The sequence below is a fragment of the Branchiostoma floridae genome, chromosome 16, assembly GCF_000003815.2.
Source record: "Branchiostoma floridae strain S238N-H82 chromosome 16, Bfl_VNyyK, whole genome shotgun sequence".
In the NCBI taxonomy this organism is placed as follows: Eukaryota; Metazoa; Chordata; class Leptocardii; order Amphioxiformes; family Branchiostomatidae; genus Branchiostoma; species Branchiostoma floridae.
In genome coordinates, this window is record NC_049994.1 from 8,417,490 (window position 1) to 8,444,608 (window position 27,119).

General features: G+C 38.9%; 2 protein-coding genes and 1 long non-coding RNA gene across 4 annotated transcripts; 1 reads left to right on the forward strand and 2 right to left on the reverse strand.

Annotated features, from left to right (window-relative positions):
• Positions 1-1,011: 1,011 nt before the first annotated feature.
• LOC118403541 lies at positions 1,012-8,795 on the reverse strand. The gene is made up of 6 exons (XM_035802275.1): positions 8,690-8,795; positions 8,230-8,292; positions 7,944-7,976; positions 6,831-6,899; positions 4,058-4,093; positions 1,012-1,093 (listed from the first exon to the last, which is right to left on the reverse strand). The coding sequence occupies exons 1-6, from the start codon at positions 8,791-8,793 to the stop codon at positions 1,012-1,014; spliced, it is 387 nt and encodes a 128-aa protein (XP_035658168.1). The 5' UTR covers positions 8,794-8,795.
• A 1,385-nt stretch (positions 8,796-10,180) lies between these two features.
• On the forward strand, positions 10,181-25,710 carry LOC118403627 (thiamine transporter 2-like). The gene is made up of 5 exons (XM_035802404.1): positions 10,181-10,915; positions 11,578-12,242; positions 12,582-12,774; positions 23,830-23,971; positions 24,894-25,710. The coding sequence occupies exons 1-5, from the start codon at positions 10,500-10,502 to the stop codon at positions 25,008-25,010; spliced, it is 1,533 nt and encodes a 510-aa protein (XP_035658297.1). The 5' UTR covers positions 10,181-10,499; the 3' UTR covers positions 25,011-25,710.
• On the reverse strand, positions 15,603-18,945 carry LOC118403628. Of its 2 annotated transcripts, none has more exons than XR_004829660.1 (3): positions 18,764-18,945; positions 17,072-17,159; positions 15,603-16,560 (listed from the first exon to the last, which is right to left on the reverse strand). It is a non-coding gene; the product is annotated as an uncharacterized LOC118403628 (long non-coding RNA). The 2 variants fall into 2 exon arrangements; XR_004829661.1 differs by having other exon boundaries at positions 17,072-17,162.
• Positions 25,711-27,119: the final 1,409 nt, after the last annotated feature.

Genomic DNA, 27,119 nt, shown 5'->3' on the forward strand with positions numbered 1-27,119 from the left:
TTCCAAGTTTCTACAACAAGAAGGGCGAAGTAGAGCAGAGTTGATAGTCATTTCTTCCAAGTTTCTACAATGATATGTTTATTGCAAGTTCTTGCCCGAGGGCTAATTGCAGGTACAAACAACATGTAAAATAAGGAAAATACAAAGGTGCTAGGAACTACATTCTATGACTAGATGCTATGCTAGTGTACATTATACTGGTTTTGTTGGGTGTCTTCTCTTTAGGCAGTGGAAGACGAATTTACCCACTTCTTTTATAATGTGTGGGTTCTTTGATTTTAATAGTAGGATTGATTTTTCATTGTCAGGAATAATAAGAAGGGCGAAGTAGAGCAGAGCTGATAGTTATTTCTTCCAAGTTTCAACAATAAGAAGGGCGAAGTAGAGCAGAGTTGATAGTCATTTCTACCAAGTTTCTACAACAATAAGGGCAAAGTAAAGCAGAGTTTAGAGTTTAGAGTTGATAGTCATTTCTACCCAGTTTCTACAATAAGAAGGGCGAAGTAGAGCAGAGTTGATAGTTATTTCTACCAAGTTTCTGCAATAACAAAGGCGAAGTAGAGCAGAGTTGATAGTTATTTCTACCAAGTTTCTACAGTCAAACATGGTCTACAGCAGAGGCAGTTAATATTGTCTACATGAGGGTAGGATGTTAAAACGCTAATGGACGTCGGATACTCCACCAAACAGATTCATTTGTAGCATGGACCATTGTTTTTAGTATCGCCCATTCACGAGTTTTCACAGATGATAAGGTCCAGGTTCAGGTCCGGATCTGGACCTGGACCGTACCTGTACCTGAATTTTCTGTACCGGTACCCACCCCTAGCACGGTAAATTCACAGTTTGTGTCATATGGTTTGAGATATTTGAAAAAAAAAGGACAAAAAGGGACTAAGCCCACAAGTCATTCTTTTAATGCTAAAATATATATAAAGTATATTGGAATCTTTATTACTTTTTTTGATACGGCTGTTATACTGTTAAAGCTAGGACAAAGGCAATATGTACTTACACTTTTTTCTTACCACCACCTTTCTTGTCTTCGGCGTTGTTGCGTCTGCATTCCTTTTTAAACATGGTTTTGATCCAACTATAAGGTTTGGTAAGAACAAGTGTGTCAACCCTCAAACACTCCATTTGGACCCCAGGCGTAAATTTTGAAGTGCCATTTGAACATTTTTGATCTACGGAAAAATTCCTCCCGTGACTTTGTCAGTCAATATCTGCTATACATTCTCCTAAGTTTTACGACAATTGGTACAATAGTGTGGAAACTATAAACATCCCAGCTAAATTGTGCAGTTTTTAAAACAAATTTTTGAGACTATCTCTTTAACTACTTTATGGCATGACCACCAAACTTTAAAAGGACAACAAAAATGTAAAACTACGAGGGTAAGTCAGAAAGTAATGCAAGTGGTTTCATAACAGACTCGTTTTTTAATCATTTGAGTTGAAATTTGGCACAAAAGTAGAGGTATCTGTCCTCTTGAGATTGACTTTTTAAAATTTGGTCGTTATCATTTTATGAGCAACTGAGTTGATTTCAAGATGAGCAAATCCTTGGTAGCTTGTCAGACTATCAATTCCTCTAAATCTGACCCACTGAAAATCACTGTAGGAGGTTGAAATTACACATGTATGATAGCAAATGTCTCTATAGGCTGCGTGCCAATTTTCATTTCTGAACTCTAATTGCTTCTTTATTTACAGCAGCTAGGATAAAGTAAGTTGTGTTATAGAGCTATTGGATTTATACACGAATTCGTGAGTTGTAGGTTAAAAGACTACTTTTCCATTAGCCAAAAGAAACTAAAATTAACACAGTTATTAACTGTTTAAAGGCCAAAAAGGGTGCTAAGTTTTAATTCTCTTTGTTAATAGGAAAGAAGGCTACAGAAACTTTTCATCATAACACCGCAAATCTCATGACCCTGACAACCGCGTATACCTCACTCTACACCAGCAACGAAAAAAGAAAAACTGATCGGATTTTAGGGTTAAAGATAAGCATGTGGACTATAGAGAAATGCAGCTTATTACATGTGCAGGCTCAGTCTCCTACAATAGCAAAAATTGGTTAAGGGAAATCCTTAATTGTACGTTAATTGGACCTCACTTTTCTTCTGACGGGATACCAGGGGTGTGGTCATCTTGAAAGCAGCTCAGTCACTCATAAAAAAATGAGCAACAAATTTAGATATTTCAATCTCAAGAGTAGATATTTCTCTATTTTTGTGCCAAATATCAACTCATTCGATCAAAAAATGAGTCTGTTATGAAACCACTTGCATTACTTTCTGACTCACCCTCGTAAATCCTCAGGTCAGAAACTTCTACCGTAAAACAGTATTTCAAGGAAGCGTGAGATTTTCGTAGTCTCCATATACTATTATAGTAGCCTGTGTACTATCCAGGTAGTAGTTCGCTCCTATGTTCGCTTCTGAACAGCAGAGAAGCTACTGTATATAGTGTATATGATAGATGTCAGGGCGACAAACGACCGTACATAGAGTATACTTAATACCCCTGTCACATTTGGCGAAAATCGATCGGACGAAGATTCTGTGGCAATCGCCCGAGCCTCGCTTAAGCCCCCTTTACAAATCAAGAATTTAGCTCGGCCGAGTTGTTGGCGAGCTCCAAATGGACATTTTCGGCCGGAGTGTGACCGGCGTTTGGGCGATTATGCGGGCCTCGACCGATTTTTAGCAGCTCCGCCGGCGTTTGCGGGGCAGCTCGGCCTGCGCTTAATTTCAGCGAGGCCTCGGCGGCGAGCGTTGAGCTCGGAGAGCTCGTCAATGGGTTGCATGTAGCTCGACCGGAGCTTGTCCGGGCAATGGCCAAGACTTGGCCAATACTCGGCCGGCAACCCGACGGTTTTTGACTCTCTCTTTTTCGGTCGGAGTTTGACCGAACTCTTCTGCCTCGCGCCAGACTCGTTCGGGCTTCCTGCAATAACCGGACGATATTCCGTCCGACTTTTAACAAGTTTGGCGTGCTTTGGGCGAGCGTTGTGCTGGTGTCGCTGGGAGCTCGGGAGGACTTCGTCAGAATTTTAATTAACACCTGTGTTGAACACGTGCCTTTGTTTTGGGCTTTCATCTTTAGTAAACAGTTTGTTCCGAAAAATAAGATACATAAAGACTACTGTATGAACTTAAGAAAGCTGCGTACCTTTTATAATGTAAGGCAATTGGACACGAAGACAATACTTCCTATTTATTTTTTGCTATGGGTTTGGATGTGTGAGTTCATATATTCTTCATGTCTGAAGGCTTCCAGTCTGTAAGTCGGTCGGCCTTTACCGGCCTTCGCTTGAGGTTCGCCCAAGGTTCGCCCGAGGTTTGCCCGATTTCAGCTTTGTCTAAATTATTGTATTATGTTGAATAAGACTGGTCTGTTCACTTTGTGGCCTATTGTGGTAGTTTTCGGATTGGTGTATCACAACATTCCTGTTGATATTATTGTTTTCAGTGTGCTCGTCCCCTCCACTCATGTCCTACATATATCCCGCAACTCAGAAATTACATTTGACAAAAATATTGGCTTTTTACAAGGTTAGTCAGTTCTGACTTCGTCCACGTTCAAGACATAGTACAATCTCTTCAACAAATTATAATCAGTTGTCTTGGACGGACGTCGGACGGGCTCCGTCCATTTGTAAAGGGGGCAGATTTTCAGCGAAAAATACAGCCGATACTCGGGCGATGTTGAAATTCGGCGAACTCTGACCGAGCTACAAATTGTGCCGGCGTCCGCATGAATTGTAAAGCCGGCTTTATGATAATAACTTTATTACACAACAATTGTACAAGGTGCAAAGTATGGCATATATGTGACAGGGACGGTTTTCAAGTGAAAATACGCGCAACCCTCTGTCGATATCAAATATGGCCGATCTTCGATCGATACGCCCGAAGATCGTAGATAATATCACAGCGGTATAACGCAGGAGCGAACTATTTTTCGGATGGTACCCAGGCTACTATAATCATAGTACATTTGCTACAGAAATATCATATATGCTACTATAGTACAAATGTTACATTACCCTTTGCAGTTCTCGTCCTCTTCTCCGGTTTCCTCACTAATACACACAACATGAGAGAAATATAAACAAACTAGAGTTCGGGGACCTCATACCTCCATGAAATATTTATTGCTTTTTTTGTGGATGGTATGTATGTTTATAGTCGGTTGTATTTGAGAGTAATGGTTATAAATGTTATGGGAAAGTAGTGGTGTATTTATTTAATGACACAGAGGATGTCCATCTGATTAGTAATTATTAAAATATGACACTTAATTGTGTAATGTGCGTTTAAGAGGTCGACGGCATATGGTAGCGTGGTGTTCCTTAAGCTTGATGTTTGGCTTTTAAACTGTGTAAGGTTGTCAGCATTATTGAGGTTCGACTATGTGCCTCAGAGCTGTGTGGTGGGAGGAAGTTGGGAAACTCAGAAAGAAGAAGGGATGTGGCCAACTTTAGTCAGATGGTGATTTGATTTTCCACCAATATGTCATAATATCAGCTGTTCACACGGTACAAAAACGAGATGCACACTTTCCTCTGATAGCCCTACACCAACTGTAAGATGAATACTTGGCGCCAACCCCGTCTGCTAAAAAACAAGTACCATTGGCTACGAAAGAGACAACTAACAACTTCCCTTATGGTAACGAAATCAGAACATCTGTATCGCCCATAAAACTTCTGACACCCAACCCATCTATGATGAGAGGACCTAATGGCATTTTAATCACCATGTCACTCAAATCAGCAGTACAGTATGTGAGACATCCATACCTGTTAAGCATTACCGTTAAATGTACCTCAACTTCTTACAATTATACTTACGCTTCACATCTCCATGATATCCTAAGCAGACATAAATAAAACTAATTATCATATTAAAAAAAAACTCGGGGTTCCCCAAACAGCTGTCATACAAATCACCTCACTATCTGCTTGGAGCTAAGCCCATTAACAAACACTTAAAGCACGATGCCTGTTCCAATATATCACAGATATAGGGGTGATTTCTGATATTATTACATCGGTTATAACGACAGATACGGCGCCCAAAATCTCATCGATTCGAGCTTTCATCACACCCCACCAACACAACAAGTATGAAACCAATCCATCCAGCCGTTTTTGAGTAATCTTGTGCACAGACAGAGACACATAACAACTGTCCCTTATCGTAACGAAATCAGAACATCTGTATCGCCCATAAAACTTCTGACACCCAACCCATCTAAGATGAGAGGACCTAATGGCATTTTAATCACCATGTCACTCAAAACAGCAGTACAGTATGTGAGACATCCATGCCCGTTAAGCATTACCGTTAAATGTACCTCAACTTCTTACAATTATACTTACGCTTCACATCTCCATGATATCCTAAGCAGACATAAATAAAACTAATTATCATGTTAAAAAAACTCGGGGTTCCTCAAACAGCTGTGATACAAGTCACCTCACTATCTGCTTGGAGCTAAGCCAAAACCTGTTTCTAGCATGGGTATCGGTGACTCTAAACATCGTGGGTTCAAATCCTTCAGTCCCATCCAGACTCCGACCTGGCCGAATAGTGATAGGGGACTTTTCCAAGTTGGGAATAAAAGCCTAAAAGTAGGAGTGAATTGGCCTAGGAGTGAACTGACCGGCCGGCGATGATAGCTGGACAGGTTGCAAAAGACTGACTGAAATCCCATGGCAGCTTATGTGTCCCTATCTACTCGGCCAAATTCTTCTATGCATTGTCTGCAATTTCAATAAATCTAAATCTACATCTAATTTTCTTCTAATTTTTTATTCAGCTGATGCATGAAAAGCGGCATGCAGGCCGATTTGAGCGTATCATGAGTAATTAAAGTGTCAAACAATCACGTCTCATTGGAGACTACGAATCCCTACCACATCCGAATGAATGTCGTCACCTTGCGAAATGCACTTATTAGTCATAATAACACGAATTAGTCACTTCGCACTTCATTAGCTTTGAACAATCATTGGTGCTCTCTAGTACGGTATAGGTGGTATCTCACTGCACTTGGGGCACCGGTGCGGTACTGTGGGGTTCGAAAGAGCACTGAACAAATTTCAGAGATAAGGAGTGAATTTTCTTACTTTTTGTGTATTTTGCTGTCTTCTAAGTCATACTTTTACGTATTACGCAATATATAAGTTATTTTTTTTAAATCGTCAAAAAAATAGCCAACTGTGCCGCAGTGAACAGCCCCAAAGTGCCGCACCAGTACCTCAGGTGTAGTGAGATACCACCGTATGCATTTGAAGAGAGCTACACCTCGAGTACGTTGGAGTTCCATCGATAAGATGAAGGACCCTCCGGACGAGTGTTGATCAAACTTGACAACCAGGACGTACGTTAAAGCCATATGCTTAACGCGCGTACGGTTGTAAGTATACCGCGTAGCAACAACATCATCATCGGGCGATCAATACGTTAAGGTACACTCTCACTGCACTTGCGTCACGCTTGTGTCACTGCGGGGTTCGAAAAATACTCAATAAATTTTAGAGATAAAGAATTTTCTTATAATTATGTTTTGTGTATTTTGTCGTCTTTTAAGTCATACATTTACATATTACGCAATATTTAAATTATCAAAATCGGAGAAAATAACAAAACAGTGACGCTATAAATGGACCCTGCAGTGACGCAAGCTTCACGCGAGTGCAGTGAGAGTGCACCTTAAGTATTGATATTGATGGAACAAACATTGTTTCTGTACATATACAAATAGCAAACACCAACAAAAATGAACTTGTAAAAGTACAAATATATACTTACATCTCTGCTGGCTGTTGCTCCTCAACATCCGTATCTTGCTTGTCACGGCATTTGCGATTTGATAACCAACTGTGAATATGGTTAATATCAACTCTAATAATTCCGCAAGGTGCCATCATACCGCCACATAAATAAAAACATTGTCAATGAGGTCATCTAAAGATTGTCTTGAACGCCTAAACAACTGAAGTGTATATACCTCAGAATTACTTTTGCTGCATTTTTACATGTCTTTAAATCACTTTAAATTCCTTAAATACCTTATTTATGTGGCGGTAATATTGCATCAAGTGGAATAATGGAAGTTGATATTATTAGGTAAACCAATAAAAGTACGAAAGAAAAATCACCGAACTACAGCAACAAGTCCCTTATATGACATTGCGGTTTTTCAAAACGTTTACATAATTTTATAGTAAATGTTCAACCCTAAACCATCTTAAACCCTATTCTATTTATTTAACCCTATAGACCACGGTCATGCAGTATTTGGTGGTTAATTTGTCTCTTGAAACAATTGTCAAATTCAATTGCAAAATCTTTGATAAATGACACAAGTATCACACAAAATACTAAGAAATACAGTGAATTTTCACCCTATTACGTATGACACGGTATGTAGCAAAATAATATAGTCAGTCTCCGTGTATCTTTCGCTAGTCTTTGTTGTACTTGTGTAATAGAGCCCATATTGACAACATCTGTGTAAAATGATTCTTGGGTAGGTTTCTTAGAAATCAACAGTAGCTGATAAAGATCTTGTATTTTGCTGACGAGTAGATGAGATAAGGAAGAACAAAGGGTCCAGATCACAGCTAATTAATGACCTGTCAAGTACATGTGGTAAGAATTTGTTTTGTTTAGTCAGCACCCAGCTAGGAGATAAAAAGAAGGAACACCAGAGTTCTGGAGTCAGTGGAGGAAGAGAGGGCACACAGAGACAGTCATGATGTGACAGAGAAGAATAAAGATCGTTTCACGGCAGATCTTGTGCGTCTGTTATCATTTTCTACGCCACCAGTCCTAACTCTTTCATTACACTTGTTAAACTTTGTTAACCTGGTTATGGTTATTGTGTTAAAAATGTGTTACATGTTATATTGTTTGACATACCCTCTGCACTTCTTCCCATCGTTTCCACCGTTGCTGCTCACCAAAAACACAACAAAAAATAGAGGGAATTCACAACCAGATCAAGGAATCAACATCATAATTTTAATGAATAAAAAAACAACTCATAACATACGACTCACGAATAAGTGCAAGCGATATGATGAGTTCATACTACTCACGAATAAGTACCGGCGATATGATGAGCTGAACCTAAATTTTCATACTTTTTGATAAACTCGTCAAATGCATTTTCATCATTTACGATAGAGTTGTAAAGTTTACTTACGTCTGTGGTCGCTGATTGTCATTGTCTTGATCGTCGTCGGCATCGTTACATTGGCGAATACAACTGTAAGAATTAGATTTACAGATCTTAGTGGCAAATGTGTAGATGCTGGCACACTGGCGTACCAGATCCGTAGGTGTTTTTGGCACCCTTTTAGACAGATTAGCCGTGAGGCTCGGTGGGCGTCACTCCACCGTCATGGTGGGCATATTGTGTAAAGTGCCTTTCCCAAGGGCACAAGGTCGGGGCATGGCGAGTATCGAACTCGGGACTTACTGATTCCGACTCCGACGCTCTAGCCGTTGCGCCACACATACCCCACTATGCAGCTGTAAGATGTCAATAAACAGGTCAATGCATTCAGAAAGCGCTGATTTTCAGTTGTTTAAACCCTATACGCCTAGCCAATACTTTATCTAAACTATACATATACACGTCTATTATTTTAGAAATGGTTTACCTGCGTCTGCATTCTGCTGTTTTCTTCGATTTCGCGAACCAACCCGCGTCGGAGAAGCTCACCACAACGATGGTAACCAACATGAGGAGAAGTAAGGACCGCATGGCTGAAGACTTCTGCCAACTTTTTAAATGATAGAATAGAAAAAAAAGGACAATCATTTTGTGTGAGAAAATGTTCGATGAAAACGGAGAAAATTGATTTAAATGCATTCTAAAAGATGTAAGCTCTAAGGACGTTAAAGCTAAGGGCGCAACCCGTTGTACGTGCAAATACGTGCTGTAAACGTGCCAAAACGTGGGCAATCTTTTTTGGATCCGTACGTGGTAAGTACCGCCTCCGTACGAACTCGTAGGGAAAACGATAGATTTTGGAGCACGCAGACACTCCGTAGAAAAAACTTTACGTGCAAAACTTTGTGTGCCGTGCGTTGACGTACTCCCTCCCTGCTCTTGCCAGTCGCCCCCCACTTTTTTCAGAAATACGTGGCGGACGTGGCCTCCCCCCCCCCCCCAAAAAAAAAAAACGTACGGGAAAATGCACATATGGCGGGTTGTGCCCTTAGCTTTAGCTTACCTTAAGGATACCACACTTGCGTCTGGTGTATTCTGAGTCCAGTTGCCTTGACTCTTCGCGTTAAGTACCAGGGTTAGCTGTCAACTGGCTTTGACCACGACCGTCCACTGTTTTATATGGTCAAGCGAGTCAAGCTTTCCCGTGGGAAATGATTTGTAGGTAATAAGTAAAACGTCAACCCAAAATCTCATCAGGTCTAGCAATCAGTGAGGCTACTTTCTTTCAAATCGTTTAATTTTGTCGACTAAGAAAAGCATTAGATTCTGTCATTGCCATCGCCATTTGTTTTGAATGGACCACACAGACGCCAAGGTCATGTTATGGAATTATTAGATTAAACTTTCTGTGAAATCCAGTTACGGATTATAGTTGATTGCTGATAGTAATGAACTTTCTGAAATACCGATTGTGCGTATTGTCGGGCTTTCGCCCTATCTTGATGAAATGTTTATATTCATGACGACCGTGAGAGAGCAACAATTGCCTCGACAAAGTACGAGCATTAAATGGTAAATGGTCCAATAAGCGTTTACGTTTTTTAACCTAGTCGTTACCTAGTTAGATGGCCTACCTAAAGTTGCAAATAATGGCATAGATCTTTGAAGATTACAATGTGTATTGAGTAAGGTCGTGTTAACCATATCTATAGCTGATTTCAAAATGCATATCATCAATTGCCCACGGTCTACCAACATATTCAGGTAGTCAACAACTCTTATCTCTTTACTCTGTGATTACAATCTATCAACCGTTTGGATGACTACCATTGGATGTATTGTTACGGAAAGAGGGGACACATGGAGAAAAGGAATTAGGACAAAGAAGAAACTTTATTTCTTAAGAAGAGTTCAACTGATAACATGTACAAATAGATCCCTCGATCATCCCTTCAGTAGAGACGGGGGCCGATATCGACTGCCCTCGCCTTTGACGCGTTTCCAGTGCCACAGTTCCGTTCGCGTTACGCTTCGGGTCATCTCAAATGGAGAAGAATCAAAGAACTGTCCGATAACTTGTTGTTAAGCGTTTACATTAAAATAACGTGTAAATTTCTTACTACGATGAAGACAAATACATGAACCCCTTTTGTCAGAATGGCATGTTCCAAAAGGAGCAAAGGTCAGTCTCAGAAGCGAGTCGACGGAAGGTCCATACCAAACTGTAACGTTACTCATTATTCATTTTCAACGTAACTGGTTACGTGGTAACAAACAAGCATATAGACTTTGTTCTCATGATGGCAGAGAAGACTATTGCAGCTACCCTTGCACTTCTGTGCATGTACGGTTTCTTCAAAGACATGCGTCCCGCTGTGCCCTTCTTAACACCCTTCCTAAGGAGCGACCTGAAGAATTATACAGCTGAAGAAGTCGACAACGAAATCTATCCTCTCTTGAGTTACTCTTGGATGGGGTTTCTGTTGTTGGTGTTGCTGATTTCGGACTTTGTACGATACAAACCGGTCCTGGTGGTGGGAGGGGCGAGTTACGTGGCGACCTCTGTGTTGTGGCTGTGGGGTGAAAGGTTAGAGGTCATGCAGATCGCTCAAGTCGTGTATGGCCTGGCTACTGCTACAGAAACTGTGTATTTCTCATACATATACGTTATTGTGGAGGAGGATCAGTATAAAAAGGCAACTGGATATGTCAGGTTGGTTAACACAATTTTATTTTTCCTCAAACATTATGTCAATTTGATTATATGGACAACATCTTCTGGGACCCCTCAAACCGATGCAAGCGTGCGAGTGAAATAAAATTTTGGCAATGAATAGTCCACAAAGTAACGTAGTCACATAAAGTGTAGTATACCGAACAAAATATATATTATCGAACTAGTTTAATTGTATTACGTTAATATCCAACAAAAAACGATATTATAGTTAAACTTGTTCAAGAATAACTTCTACCAACACAGATGATCTTTCAAGTTGATATGTATTCTCCACTTTTGTTCTGTCCCATTACCTTCTTTGACATTGGAATTGTCGTTGGCATTCCAAGACATTAGGATACGTTTTCCGATAGCATTTTTGCATACTGGGGTGTGTATATATTTGCTCATTTTGCAGCTGATTTTGACGATTTACAGTATAGTTGATACGCGCGCTTTCATCCATATAATCAAATCAACATGGTCTAAAATTGAATACAACCTCAGGCATAAACCACAAGCCGCTTGTTTTAAAGTGCACAATGCTCTATTTATAACTTGATAAATTATATCTTAGAGAACCATAAACAATATCGTTTTAGAGTTATCATTAGAATGTTTAGAGACAATTTTCTAATTCACAATTCTTTTTTTTTCAGGTCAACTACCTTGTTTGGGCAGTTTCTGGCCTCGTCTATATCTCAACTCGTGATCACTTTTGATAAAAATGACTACCTTTTACTGAACTACATCACTCTTGGTAGTGTGTCTTTATCTTTTCTGATCAGCATATTTTTGCCCCTGTCTAAAAAGTCACTGATGTCGCAAAGGCCGTTAGTTGAACATGATACAACTGAGTCACAAACAGAACCTTGCAGGGGATACGATGAACGTGGCGTCAACATGGGAACACCTGATTCGTATCTGTTTGACGGAAACCAAGAGTCGCACAGAAAACAAGTTTTTGACACAACTAGAAATCCTGGAACAGAGGAGAGATGCAATATTGAAAGCGGAGACCACAAAATGGCGCCGGACATCCGGGATACTTTGGAGGACACTCATTGCGCATGTGCTAAAAACGATGACGAAATTGTTGGATCAGCCCGACCTTTTACCTCACGATTTAAGCAGTTTTTCCAAGACTTGAAAACGTGTTACAGTGATAGAAAACTTATTGTTTGGTCGCTCTGGTGGGCTCTTGCCACATGTGGAAACAACCTTGAAGTAACAAACGTTCAAAACCTGTGGTATGCCATTGAACCGGCATCTTCAAACGGCGGTCTCTACAACGGCATTGCCGAGGCACTTACAACTTTACTAGGTCAGAAATCATCTCAACTTGTCCCTTTTCTTATTTGCCATTGTAGAATCTCTGCATGCATGATAAACAAACAAAAGTCACATCCATATGTCCTTTTGTGTTTTATTTGTTTACTCAAACATGTATCTTATATGTTCCCATATGATTATTCTTTCAAACACTGACTTGACACAAATTAGTCGTACTGATTGATTGATTGATTGATTAATTGATTGATACGAGGATCAGAAAATCATTGCAAAACTATTTCTAATAGCCAATGGCAATGCATATATATGTCCAAGTTATTAATTACGTATTATAACAACAATAATGAGATTTTTTCTATTTTTCATGTAGGAGCGTTGGTTTCGTTTTCCGTCGGTTACATGAAGTTGAACTGGTCCGTCTTTGGTGAACTGACGCTTGGAGTGATGTCAGCGGTGGAAGCCATTTTGTTGGTCGCTATGGCAACGACAAACAACATCTGGGTCTGCTATGGCTGCGGCATCCTTTTCAAAACATCCTACTACATGCTTATAACAGTAGCAAGGTATCATGCTTTAGATTTGTATTTCCTTACACAGAAAAATATGTAATGCACGTTTCACTATTACATGTCGCAGACATATAACTACAAAAACATACATCATACTAGACAAACAGGCCAAATGCAATGCATACCTGTGAATTAGCAGGTTCTTACATTAAATCCATGACCTGGACTGCACTGTCATGTCTGATTGTTGAATAGTTCTACCACCTCTAAAATGTGCTTCTTCCCACCTTTGCAAGTCTAACCTTCCTGGTCATCATCCCATTTAATTTCTATCACTCAACTGAAAGTTTAGTCCGATTGACACCAACACTAAAACACACACACTTAAAACACAGACTTCGTACTCGGAGTCAATGAACACATACAAAACTTTACGATGCATCGTAATTACAGGTTTGCGATAGCACAACCTGTTTTGTTTTCGTTAGCGGAGTAGGGCGCCGCCATGTTGTATTATAGGGCGCCGCCATGTTGGATGATGTCAAGGGAGTGAGGCATGCTGGGAGTGAGGCATGCTGGGAGTGAGGCATGCTGGGAGTGAGGCATGCCGGGAAAGTTTTTGCCATGTTGGGAAAGGTGTCGCCATGTTTGGTGTGGGGCATGCTGGGCGTGAGGCATCTTGAGGAAGCTGTGGTTATGTTTTGAGCTTGTTGTTGCGGTCTTGTCGGCAGATATTGGGACCACAGTTTCACAGTTTGTTTGTAACAAGGACAACAAAACAACAACAATGAGATGGTAGTTTCTAATGCGATTTTGATGTGTTAACGGTGCTGTGGAATATTGTGAACTTGTTGTCACGGACTTGTCGGAAAGACATGTAGGGACGACAGCCGCGCAACAGATGATTAGTCTGTTTTAAACAAGGACAACGAAACAACAACAACAACAATGGCCATGGGATGGTGGTTTTATATGCGATTTTAATGTGTTAACGATGCTGTGGAATATTGTGAACTTGTTGTCACGGACTTGTCGGAAAGACATGTAGGGACGACAGCCGCACAACAGATGATTAGTCTGTATTAAACAAGGACAACAAATCAACAACAACAATGGCCATGGGATGGTGGTTTTATATGCGATTTTGATGTGTTAACGATACTGTGGAATATGTGAACTTGTTGTGACGGACTTGTCGGAAAGACATGTAGGGACGACAGCCGCACAACAGATGATTAGTTTGTATTAAACAAGGACAACAAATCAACAACAACAATGGCCATGGGATGGTGGTTTTATATGCGATTTTGATGTGTTAACGATACTGTGGAATATGTGAACTTGCTGTGACGGACTTGTCGGAAAGACATGTAGGAACGACAGCCGCACAACAGATGATTAGTCTTTTAATTAGGACAACAAAACAACAATGGGCTGGTGGTTTTGTATGCGATTTTGATGTGTTAACGATGCTGTGGCGCACAACAATGGATGGCTAGTTTTAAACAAGGTCAACAAAACAACAACAATGTGATGGTGGTTTTTATGCGATTTTGATGTGTTAACGATGATGTGAACTTGTTGTCACGGACTTGTCGGAAAGACATGTAGGGACGACAGCCGCACAACAGATGATTAGTCTGTTTTAAACAAGGACAACAAAACAACAATAATGTGATGGTGGATTTATGCGATTTTGATGTGTTAACGATGCTGTGGAATATTGTGAACTTGTTGTGACGGACTTGTCGGAAAAACATGTAGGGACGACAGCCGCACAACAGATGATTAGTCTTTAATTAGGACAACAAAACAACAATGGGCTGGTGGTTTTGTATGCGATTTTGATGTGTTAACGATGCTGTGGCGCACAACAATGGATGACTAGTTTTGTATGCGATTTTGATGTGTTAACGATGCTGTGGAATGTTGTGAACTTGTTGTCACGGACTTGTCGGTAAGACATGTAGGGACGACAGCCGCACAACAGATGATTAGTCGGTTTTCAAGAAGGACAACAAAAAAACAACAACAATGGCCATGGGATGGTGGTTTTATATGCAATTTTGATGTGTTAACGATGCTGTGGAATATGTGAACTTGCTGTGACGGACTTGTCGGAAAGACATGTAGGGACGACAGCCGCACAACAGATGATTAGTCTGTTTTAAACAAGGTCAACAAAACAACAACAATGTGGTGGTGGTTTTTGTATTCGATTTTGATGTGTTAACGATGATGTGGAATGTTGTGAACTTGTTGTCATGGACTTGTCGGAAAGACATGTAGGGGCGAGAGCCACACAACAATGATGGTCAGTCAGTGTTATGGTGGGATAGTGGTTTTGTATGAGATTAAAATGTTATATGAGTCATAGCTGTTAATTTTTGTACATGAAGTTTTGCTTACAATATGGAATGATTTGCATTGACAGGGGCGTTTTGGAATTCAACAAGGTAGATTTCGATATGGTAAATGATTCAGAATTGAAATACCTGTTTACCGATGTTTCTGACAACGCTTTCCTTTCTGTAATAATCAATGGTATGCTTGGACATGTAACGAATTCTTTTGGATGCTGATTTGAAGACGACCACGCTAACGATAAAGAAATGACACAAAGATAGGGATTCCCGTAAACTGGGCACGGGAGACTTTGAATGTAGACTGACTGAGACATCGTAATGCTATGTCACTTCGGTTTGTTGCTCTCCTGAATTGCCACAGAAATAAATCTATATTCTGTCTTACCTGACAGACAGCTACACAGCTGTCCGCTACATCACACAACATTGGTTACTAGTACTTTATCTCGGTCTGTTACAGTATGTATCATCAAACAAATAACCGTCTTAGAATACCAATCATGACACAACAATATAAACTAGTACATACGGCAACCGTTGCGCTGTATCTTGTTGCAAGTGACGGACTGAAAAGCTTTTTTTCAATTCAGATTGCATACACAATAACTCTAAGGTTCCGTTGATGTATTATTCCGAATTCCGGCCCAAAAACGTAAACGGCTGCACTGAGGTGTATTTTTAGCAGTGATATTGGTGAAAGTTTCTTTCTACCTAAAGAAGTTAACAGGCAATGTTCGATGGCTGTCTGGGTCGGAGGCACACAGTTCTGGGTTCTGTCTTCTGAGTTGTACGGTCGTAGCTAAAAAGTGCCCGCTCCGGTGCGTGCTAACTGCATATTCGGTCATAAAAAAGACTGAATGATTAGCTATTGCAATTGTCGTGAATTTGTTTACATGATAAATGGTAAATAAGTGCAACAAAGAAAGAATGGTATAAATATATTTCAAGTATGTGCATTATGTACGCCACCATGTAAAACACGTATCTCTGCATTATTTCCAATGCAGTTAAAAACTCATCAATGAGACCTTACGTACGTTTGTATCGTTTTCATTCGAAAATCCACCCTTAGTTTGATTTTGCCCGTCTTCGTCTGAGTCAATTACACTACTTGAATGTATATTCTTTGATACACATGATAGAATAGACAATACATATTCGTATAAGTCAAATAACGCAGACAACACGTGAACGTCAGTCCATGAATTCTCTAACTGGTGTCATTTTTTCGATAGTTGTAGCAGTGCAATCGCTTGGCTGTACGCGGCTCTGCTCCGGTCTGGCACTTCCTTCTCATGGCCTTGTTCTGTAGGGCGACGTTGTTCCGGGTTTTGCACGGCCCCCACCTTCGGTCCCATCGTTGCAATTTGCACACGGACGTCGTTCCCTTCAGTGATACAGCTCGTCGTCCAGTGCTAGGCATCAGCAACATCCCTTGCGGTGGTAGGAGCTGTGTGGATCGCTCTAGCCCGACCTGTGCAAAGGTCGAGACACACACACACACACACACATATCAACCTGAACGCTCTAGCCGATCGAAATATTCAAACTATTCCAAAATGATTTGTTTTTTTAATAAGAATCAGGAGAATAAAAATGATAAGAGATATAAGAAGAAGAAGAAGAATGATAAGAAATATAATACTAGTAATACACGTTTTTTGAAGTTATCAAATTGAAACTATATCTGTTTTAAAATAGGATATATCTTCTAATGTTACACACAATGTCCTAAATCTGGGACGCAATCCTCTGATGACTGTTTTCCAGACACTGCATACGACAAGATATATTTCATTTTCAAAGCATCTGTACGGTCTTTATGACAGTGTTTCTGCTTCGTACAGAAATAATTCTTTGGTGGAGCAAACTTTGACATTTGATTCAACTAGAAGCGTCCGTGATGATGAAATTGTTCTTTTCCTTTTCTTTATGATAAGACCCTTCAACAACTCTGCCAAAAAGAACGGGTCAAGTGCATTTACCTATCGCTTCATCTCATATCCGCTCCTCGTCGTCCCTTCTTCATGATAATCCTGCTCCTGACATCATCCTACAGCCCCGACCTCGTTTCTGCTAAGTTGACATGTAAAAATAAATCAGACCAATCTTGAATTCATGATAGCTTGGACATATTCTACAAGCATTCCTTAAGCTGTGGTGGGGACTGGGGCAGACTAGGTGACATACATGTTTACAGTAAGCTACGACTTAATTTCCTGTCATTGAAACAGGCAGCTGCGTTCTGACAGTTCCAAAATTTTAGGAGACAGTTCGTTAAATCATTTACATTTGAAATTTCTTTGCTATGAAACGGAAAACGGTTGTGGTCACGCACTAACCCTTTAGATACACATATTAGAACACTTAGTGACTTGCGATAGTTAGACCTGACCAGAGCGTCAAATTAACCGTGAATCAAATTACGTCGCTACAGAAAAAAAACACAGACCAATGCGTTGGCTTACCGCAGCAGAATGTCCAGTTTCTATCCCTTGTTTTAGACATGCCATTGTCTTTTCATGTCAAGATATGTTTATATGGGTTTGGCAGGTTACTCTGGAACTGCAAGGACTGTCAATGTTAGGACTTCTAATACCGACGAGGCGGGAGGCCGGTCACTCGCGATACACATACAATTATTCTGTCTTAGTACATCATATGGAACTTATCGGTCTGGCTTACTCTCAATCTTGATTCGGATTTTCACATTAAAAGAAAACACACATTTGTTGATCATGGCTAATACAGTGGCGTACACTCGCCATTAGTCATAGGTGTCACGGACATGTTCGATAAAATCTCTTGGTGTACTGGAAACAATAAATCATTTTTGCATACATTATTATTTTCAACGAGCCAGCCTTTTAACATGCACCTACTACTATGATCCTTCAAAATTCTAAGTGGAATACATTGTCATTTGGCCTTTTCTTTTGAGCTTAAAGTGGATCAAGAGTAACAGTTAGAACCTGTTAGTAGAAAACCCAACCAGAAGCTTTCAGTGCAGTTTTAAGTTTCTTTTTTATCAATTACAACTATTTCTGTTGTCCAATACAACAGCGTCATTAATTAATGAATCAAACATACCTGAAAACGACTATGTAAAACTATAGGCCTTTCCTTATCAACAGTTGTCATACAAGCACATCAGGAATCTTCAAGGGTCAGAAAATGAACACTTTTTCTGCCGCTTGTGATTTTCACGACATTTGACGTCATTTGGACTAGTATTTATTATTTTTCAATTCTGGGTATATTTGTCATTTGTCTAATTTCCATAAAAAGCCCTAGCCCAAAAGAGACCACAATTCATCTAAATATGACCAAGAGACACCGAGCTATCATTCAATGGTACTAGACTAAATTTTTATTTTGCGTTCAGGGTGTGTAACGTTTTTCATATTTTGATCGAAGCTACTGGTTGTGCACAAATGGAATTTTGGGGCGATGCTAACTAGTACAAGTTTGTCTGATGTCTGACAAAGACATAATTTGAGAAGGGAATCGTTGTTTTGAATAGCAAAATTATGGGTAAACAGTGATGCTCCCAACAAAGGTCGAATCAGAGATCGAAACTCGAGGCAGAGATCTCGTATCATTTTATATCATGTATATCATTTTGTAGAAAAATCCCCCCAAGTGATAATAAAAATATAAAGATTGATGTGACTTACTCAGCGTCCACTGTTTGGGCGATCGTCCAGCGGCATGACGACGGTAGGAGCAGGCGGGCGCTGAGTTGAGTTACCTTACCTGGCCGGAGAAGTTAAGGATCGGTGGCCAGGTGGAGGCAATCATTCCTTGCTTCTCAGTCGTGCTTTCTGGACAGTATGTGTTTCAAACTGGATCGATAACTTGTGATGACTTGTGAGATTTCTGGACAGTATGTGTTTCAAACTGGATCGATAACTTGTGATGACTTGTGAGATTGTTTGGAGATTCAAAGAACGTGGCCTGGCCAGCGATGTCTGCGCTGTACTGTTTGGGAGGCCGGCACGGCACAACACTTAGTGTGTTCAGGATTTTTCCTTCCACCATATTCTCAGGAAACGGCAGATGCATCTCACGAGGAAGGCATTCATTCTATGAATTTCTCCTGCTTTGCACAGGTTTACAAAGTTCCACTCCTTCAGTGTGCCGATAACGCATGCAGCGTACCCCTCCATCTTCGTCTTGTTGTTGTTGTTGACGGACAATTTGCCAGAGTTCTCCAGCGCTCGAGTCTTGCTACGTGAGCATGTGGCCTTTCCGATCCTCCTGTCAACCTTCATGTGGGAAAATCTGCCGCTGACGACGAACCCGAAGGCGGTTTTCTGTATCACCACATCCTAGTGACAGCCAATACGAGACTTAAAGAACCAGAGAGAAGAGAGAATCACGTGGAAATAATCCAATCACGAGCTTTCTTTGAAGACGTGAAAAACGTTACTCCTGCGATTTCTCCCCGGAAATCCACACCGTGAGAAAGCCACCAGGTGCAATCCGAAGAAACAGTTGATTGACATTTGAATGACAGGTCGTGACTTACTCGATATTGCCCGGATTAAGCTTAAGGTGCCCCCAGAGAGACCCGGCCCGGGTCTGGGGGCACGTAGGGGTTACTATCTTTTCAACCCCGTAGCGTAGGCATTTTTCATCCTACTACAACGAAACTTGGACACAACTTACAGAAGTATATGTACATAACAGCCATCAAGTTATATTTAAGGAAATAGATCTAGTCAAAGGTTTGAATAAAATTACGGCCAAATCTCAACTTCCGGTTTCAAGACTGCCGTCCGTTTGTCTGAAAGTTATTTAAAAACACATCAAAATATTGCCAAAATGATGGTCACAAGCAGTTATGTGAACACAAAGTTAACGTTGTTAAGAATATTTGTTCACAATTCACATATATGTAAGTAAAAAGATTTTAAAAAATATGTCGAAACCAATTAAAAATATTTTAGAAAATAAGTCGAAACCAAGTAAAAAGATTTTTTTTAAATAAGTCGAAACCAAGTAAAAAGATTTTTAAAAATAAGTCGAAACCGAGTAAAAAGATTTTTAAAAATAAGTCGAAACCAAGTAAAAAGATTTTTTATAGTTAAGATTTTAAAAAATAAGTCGAAACCAAGTAAAAAGATTTTTAAAAATAAGTCGAAACCAAATAAAAAGATTTTTAAAAATAAGTCGAAAGTTTTTTATAGTAAAAACATTTTTTTTAAATAAGTCGAAACCAATTAAAAATATTTTAGAAAATTAGTCGAAACCAAGTAAAAAGATTTTTAAAAATAAGTCAAAAGTTTTTATAGTAAAAAGATTTTAAAAAATAAGTCGAAAGTTTTTTTATAGTAAAAATATTTTTAAAAATAAGTGGAAACCAAGTAAAAAGATTTTTAAAAATAAGTCGAAACCAAGTAAAAACATTTTTAAAAACATGTCGAAATCAAGTAATAACATTTTTAAAAATAAGCCGATTTTTTTTATAGTAAAAAGATTTTTAAAGATAAGTCGAAACCAAGTAAAAACATTTTTAAACATAAGTCGAAACCAAGTAAAAACATTTTTAAAATAAATCGGAACCAAGTAAAAAGATTTTTAAAAATAAGTCGAAAGTTTTTTTTATGGTAAAAAGATTTTAAAAAATAAGTCAAAAGTTTTTTATAGTAAAAAGATTTTAAAAAATAAGTGGAAACCAAGTAAAAACATTTTTGAAATAAGTCGAAACCAAGTAAAAAGATTTTTAAAAATAAGTCGAAATCAAGTAATAACATTTTTAAAAATAAGTTGAATTTTTTTTATAGTAAAAAGATTTTTAAAAATAAGTCGAAACCAAGTAAAAACATTTTTAAAATAAATCGGAACCAAGTAAAAAGATTTTTAAGAACAAGTCGAAAGTTTTTTTTATGGTAAAAGAGATTTGAAAAATAAGTCAAAAGTAACTCGAAACCAAGTAAAAACATTTTTAAAAATAAGTCGAATTTTTTTTATAGTAAAAAGATTTTAGAAAATAAGTCGAAAGTTAGTAAAAAGATTTTAGCAAATAATTCGAAACCAAGTAAAAAGATTTTTAAAAATAAGTCAAAAGTTTTTATAGTAAAAAGATTTTTAAAAATAAGTCGAAACCAAGTAAAAACATTTTTAAAAATAAGTCGAAACCAAGTAAAAACATTTTTAAAAATAAATCGAAACCAAGTAAAAACATTTTTAAAAATAAGTCGAAACCAAGTAAAAACATTTTTAAAAATAAGTCGAATTTTTTTTATAGTAAAAAGATTTTAGAAAATAGGTCGAAACCAAGTAAAAACATTTTTAAAAATAAGTCGATTTTTTTTATAGTAAAAAGATTTTAGAAAATAAGTCGAAACCAAGTAAAAAGATTTTTAAAAATAAGTCGAAAACATCCTGCATGAGTAACTTTGATATAAAACAGCATCCCCTAATCTTGTTCCCCTGTTTTGGATAACACAGATCTCGATCACCAACAGTTACTTGCCCTAATCCACACCGTGAGAAAGCCACCAGGTGCAATCCGAAGAAACAGTTGATTGACATTTGAATGACAGGTCGTGACTTACTCGATATTGCCCGGATTAAGCTTAAGGTGCCCCCAGAGAGACCCGGCGCGGGTCTGGGGCACGTAGGGGTTACTATCTTTTCAACCCTGTAACGTAGGCATTTTTCATCCTACTACAACGAAACTTGGACACAACTTATAGAAGTATATGTACATAACAGCTATCAAGTTATATTTAAGGAAATAGATCTAGTCAAAGGTTTGAATAAAATTACGGCCATCACCAACAGTTACTTGCCCGTTAGAAAAACGTTTTGAAATTGCATGATGTATATAAATGGAAAGATGTCATTCGAAACAAAGGAAGGTAAGAAGACTTTCGTTGGCTTTTCGTTGTCTTTGGGCTTGCTGGTATACTTAGGACTTTTGAAACAGCTCATATCACAACAAAATAGGAAATGTCAAATAATCAATAAGCTAATACATATATAAGATGTGATCTTATCCGCATGGAAATTGTCCGTTTGTCACATGGACTTTCCATATTTGTCAACCTTCACAGATATAGTCTGTTTGTATACAAACTTTGTAACATGGATATTCTACATTTGTGAAACCTCGCTGAACTTGTCTGTTTCTGACATGGTTTTTCTGACAAAGTGACATTTGTCAACCCTCACTAAAGTTGTCCGTGTTTGTGACGTGGAACTTTCTTTCCTCTGCCTCCTTGTTTCAATTGTGAAAAAAAGCGACCACAAAATCAACTGACTAAACCCTGATTCAACATTTTCTAAGTTTGTCGAGATATTTACAAAAACGGACTTGTCATGCAATACGTGTTTTCCACGTATGTTTTATACATGTTATGTAGTTGTGGCTGATAGATTTAGTATAGCATGCCCCAGTGCCCACCACAGCCTAAGGAATGTTTGTAGAATATGTCCAAGCTTTCGAGGTTGGTGTAATTTTTTTTTTGACATTTTTTTGTCAACTTGGCAGAAACGAGGTCAGGGCAGTAGGACGCTGTCAGGAGCAGGATGATCATGAAGAAGGGACGAAGAGGAGCGGATATATGAGATGAAGCGATAGGTAAATGCACTTTACCTGTCCTTTTTAGCCGGGTTGTTAAAGGGTCTTATCATAATGATATTCAAACAAATTATTGCAACTAAGGCTTGCAGTAAAAAAAACAATTTCATCATCACGGACGCTTCTAGTTGAATCAAATGTCAAAGTTTGCGCTACCAAAGAATTATTTCTGTACGAAGCAGAAACACTGTCACAACGATCGTACAGATACTTTGAAAATTGAATATATCTTGTCGTATGCAGTGTCTGGAAAAAGTGTTTGGGTTGTCTCCAGAGGATTGCGCCCCAGATTTAGGACTTTGTGTGTAACATTAGAAGGTACGGGTATATCTTATTTTAAAACACATATAATTCCAATTTGATAACTTCAAAAAACATGTATTATTGTATTTCTTTTCATTCTTATTACCTGTTTGAAAAAGCAGGTCTTGATTCTGGTAGGGATGTTTGTGATTCCGGACCGTTTGCGATCACGTTTGCTATGGGGATAGATATTGTGAGTCATTGTGCTACAGCGCGCATTAGAAGTTTGCAGCAGTTTTGTGGTTTGTTTAAAAAAAATATTTACACCCCTTTTTGACAGGAGTAGAGTGGTCCTAGTTTATCTGGTAATTCTAGAGCAAACCAGCTGGGCAATGAATACCCCTGTCAAGCTGGTCAATTAGGCACCACTGTGTGCAGGGGTGAATCACTATGTACACATTAGGGATATGAAGCCAGTGGCTGCACAGATCCACAACTAGGAGAAAGAGGAACTGTGACCATCCCTGTCACCTCTGTATGGATTGAACCAATACACTAGTATACACATTGGGGATATGTGCCAGGTGCAGGTGTAACAATAGGAAATAAAAATGCAATGGTGAGGTACAAGAAGGTGTAGTTTTGGATCTCACTGTTTACCATAGGTAGATATATAAGAACAATGATGGAATAATTTTGCCAAACGTCAAACCCTAACAACCTAACATGATAGTGCAAGAGTTTTTTCTTTGGCAGGTCTTTAGAAGTGTTTTTGAACGTCGATTTTAATTTTTATGTTAATTCCCTAACATGAGTTACTCACGCGCAAACCTGTTCTCGTATTTGCTGGAACAGCTAATATTACACTCTAGTTATTCCTAAACTATGTTGCATGATTTTTCCTCACAGTTTCCAAGTCGCGCGTCTACTAAGTGTTGGTCGCTACGCCTTGGTTTTTGGCTGTAACAACCTCCTTGCACTGGTTTTACAAGCCGTCATAGTAGCCATAGTTGTGGACAGGGACACCCTCAACACAGGCATACGTGCACAAGTATGTACGCGTTTTATCACCGTTTTACTAGATCTTTTCAATATCATTGTTGTGTTTACTACGACTTCACCTCAACATTTCATAGTTTAAACCCAGACTGTAGAAGAGCATTGATAATTGCATGTGATAACATACAAAAATCAATTCTAAATCTATGGCTGAATACATTGTTGAAAAGGTAGTCCCAAAGCCCCTAACCTTTTTGGACCGTAGGAGTAGTTGGTTGTTATCCACTGTGTCTAGGGCACGGTATTGAAGGGCAGATCAGTCCACCACTCTCAAGTACCTCTACCACCGAAGTCCAATACCCATTTTTACACATGGGTGAAGACAGAAAAGTCTTGTTAAGCATTTTTCCACACAAAAAAAACACTCTCCGAGCACGTACCTCAACCACCGAAGTCCAGTACCTTTTTTTTACACTCGGTTGAAGTTAGAAAAGATCTGTTAAGTGCTTTTCCAAAAGCACAAAGCCTACCCAGGAATGCTAAAAATTGAACCCATGGCAAAAAGGATATAGGAGAATTCTTGTACACAACTAGGATATACTTACTGTGCTTACGTTTCGGTGTCTATCAGACACCTTCTTCAGACTGGAGTTCTGCTTCTCGCCGCTATATGTAGCCGATGTGGCGCTTTTGAGGCGAGAACACTATTCCTAACCTAATACGAAGTATGTATGCCCCCTCGTCCCGATTTATCACTCACTGGGGTTGAATTTCTTATCCTGTCGTAAGCACAGTAAGTATATCCTGGTGGTGTACAAGAATTCTCCTATATCCCATATTCTAACAACCTGATTATTGTTCAATTATTTTCAGGACATTTCTGTCTCAGACCACTCTACCATTCGGCGCCACTGATACTATAATTGCAGTGTCGGTATAAGAAATCTTCATTTTTTTTTCTATTTCTTTTTCAGTTTCTGATATATGGTGGATATTTCTACATGCTCGCTGTGATATTCCTTTTCAAAGCGGTTTACACATTGACAGTTAATGGCTGGAGTGACAGTTGGGCCAAACGATGGGAAGACTAATACATGTAAATTAAGAGACAATTTTTTTGTTTTGCTTTGTGACAGACGAGCACAATGTGGCACTGCACTCAAATTAGCAACTCATTTTAACAGTAACACATACAAAGTACAGATAGAAGGTAGTCTTTCACTTTCCCGAACGAAGTTCGGTACCCATTTTTACACGTGGGTGAAGTGAGGAAGATCTTGTTAAGTACCTTTCCCAAGAGCACTTCGACAGGCACACGGCGAGTATTGATCTTAAAAGTCTAACACAGAAAGTCGTTTTCTTCTCGCTCCTGGGTAATACTAATAGTGAAAATGTATGACTGTGTGGGTTTAGCAAGCCAAACACCCGAGGAATATGAATTTGTCAGTGCTACTCATGTGTCTAGACATCTATCTTCTTTCTATATAACAAAATAGAGTACCTTTATCAATAGCATACATACTACAATCAACAATGAAGTGCAAAATTGGCAGACTCTTTGTTCAAGGGGAGTGCGGTTGTGCCTTCCTGATTCAATTCACAATTTGTGGCAACCGATTTTTATTAGTTTTTCAATGGTAGTTCTGTGCCTCATGTTTGTAATTTTTAGATACTGTTCTTTATTGTTTGTGGTCTTGGTTGTTGTTGTTGTTTTACTTGCGCCCTTATCATCATTATAAATGTCATTGTGGTTAGAAAATTCTGAAAATAAATTTCACTCAGACGCTGGTGGATTGCAGAAATTACGTAGGATACGTTTGAACCGATTGAAGGATTTGCCAAACAACAACATGTTTTGCAAAAGGCTCTAGGAAAAACATGTTGTCGCGAATAAAGAACAACAGGGAGCTTTCATACACTACGTCATCCATGACAGAAGAACATGTTTTCTCTTACTTTCAAAACGCCACTTACGCTTCGTCGTCTAAATTGCATATTAATATTGACGTGCCCATATACGATCTAATTAATTTTCACGCGGCCTTCAATTTTTGTTTCAACCGACTTCTGGTTCATGGTGTACAGTAAGTGGCGACATCAACACGGGAATTACAACTAGCGGATCTAGAATTAACCTGTCGGGCAATACGGTGACCTTTCAAAGAGACTGAATCATATCAGATGTGTGCTTGGATTTATTATAGAGATCTCCTTTGGGTTTATCAGAATGCATTGTCACGCCGAAACTTAGTCGAGTAAATTGTAGCAATTTTGTCCAGTACATTAGTACCCAAGACGGGAAAGAAGTTATACAGTACTCAATCATAACTTGAAAGTTCATCTGTGTTGGTAGGAGTCATTGTTAAACTAGTTAAACTGTAATATCCAACAGAAAAATTGAACTCACCCAAATTTTCGACTGAACAGCACCAGTCTTTGTGAAGGATGAACGACAACAGTGGATTGTTCATCCCTTGACAAAGACTGGTGCTGTTCAGTCGAAAATTTGGGTGAGTCAAATCTTTGTGTTGGATATTACAGTTTAACTAGTTCAATACTACTCAATGACGATGATGATGATGATGATGATGATAATAATAATATAAAACACAATGCAGAGACAATAAAACGTACGAGACTGAACATCTTAAACTTTTCTATACTTTCTTGGCACTGTCGCCAGCGCACGTACACAGCACCTCTCTAAATAATTGCTTTCCGAGAAAGTGACGGAGAATGACACTTAAACTTGGAGATGTTTTCGAGAATCAGTACTCATTTCACGTCATACAAAATCACTAATTGTTGTTTTCGACTCGGTCTAGACAGCATCTGATTGAGTTTACGTCCTTCTTGCGTCTCTAAGCCAGTGAAAGAGGGAAGTGTCCATCATGCACTACATCACTCTGTTAATACAGTGTAATTTCGTTTTGAAGTGGAAAGTTTTCTTTTGAAAAGTTTTGCCTGGCGAATTAGCCAAAGTTTATGATTTAGGAACCGTGCAGCACGTACATGTATAAAAACTTTTTTTTCAAAAGAGAGATAGACATTGATAAAAACATGTTTACTACTTGATAATGGCCATGGTTAATATTCTGAGAACAAAATCACATTTGAATCAAATCATATTATCATATTGACTATCAGAGTCAAAATCTAATTTTCTTTTAAATATAGCTGTAAGATAGAGTGAAAGAGTG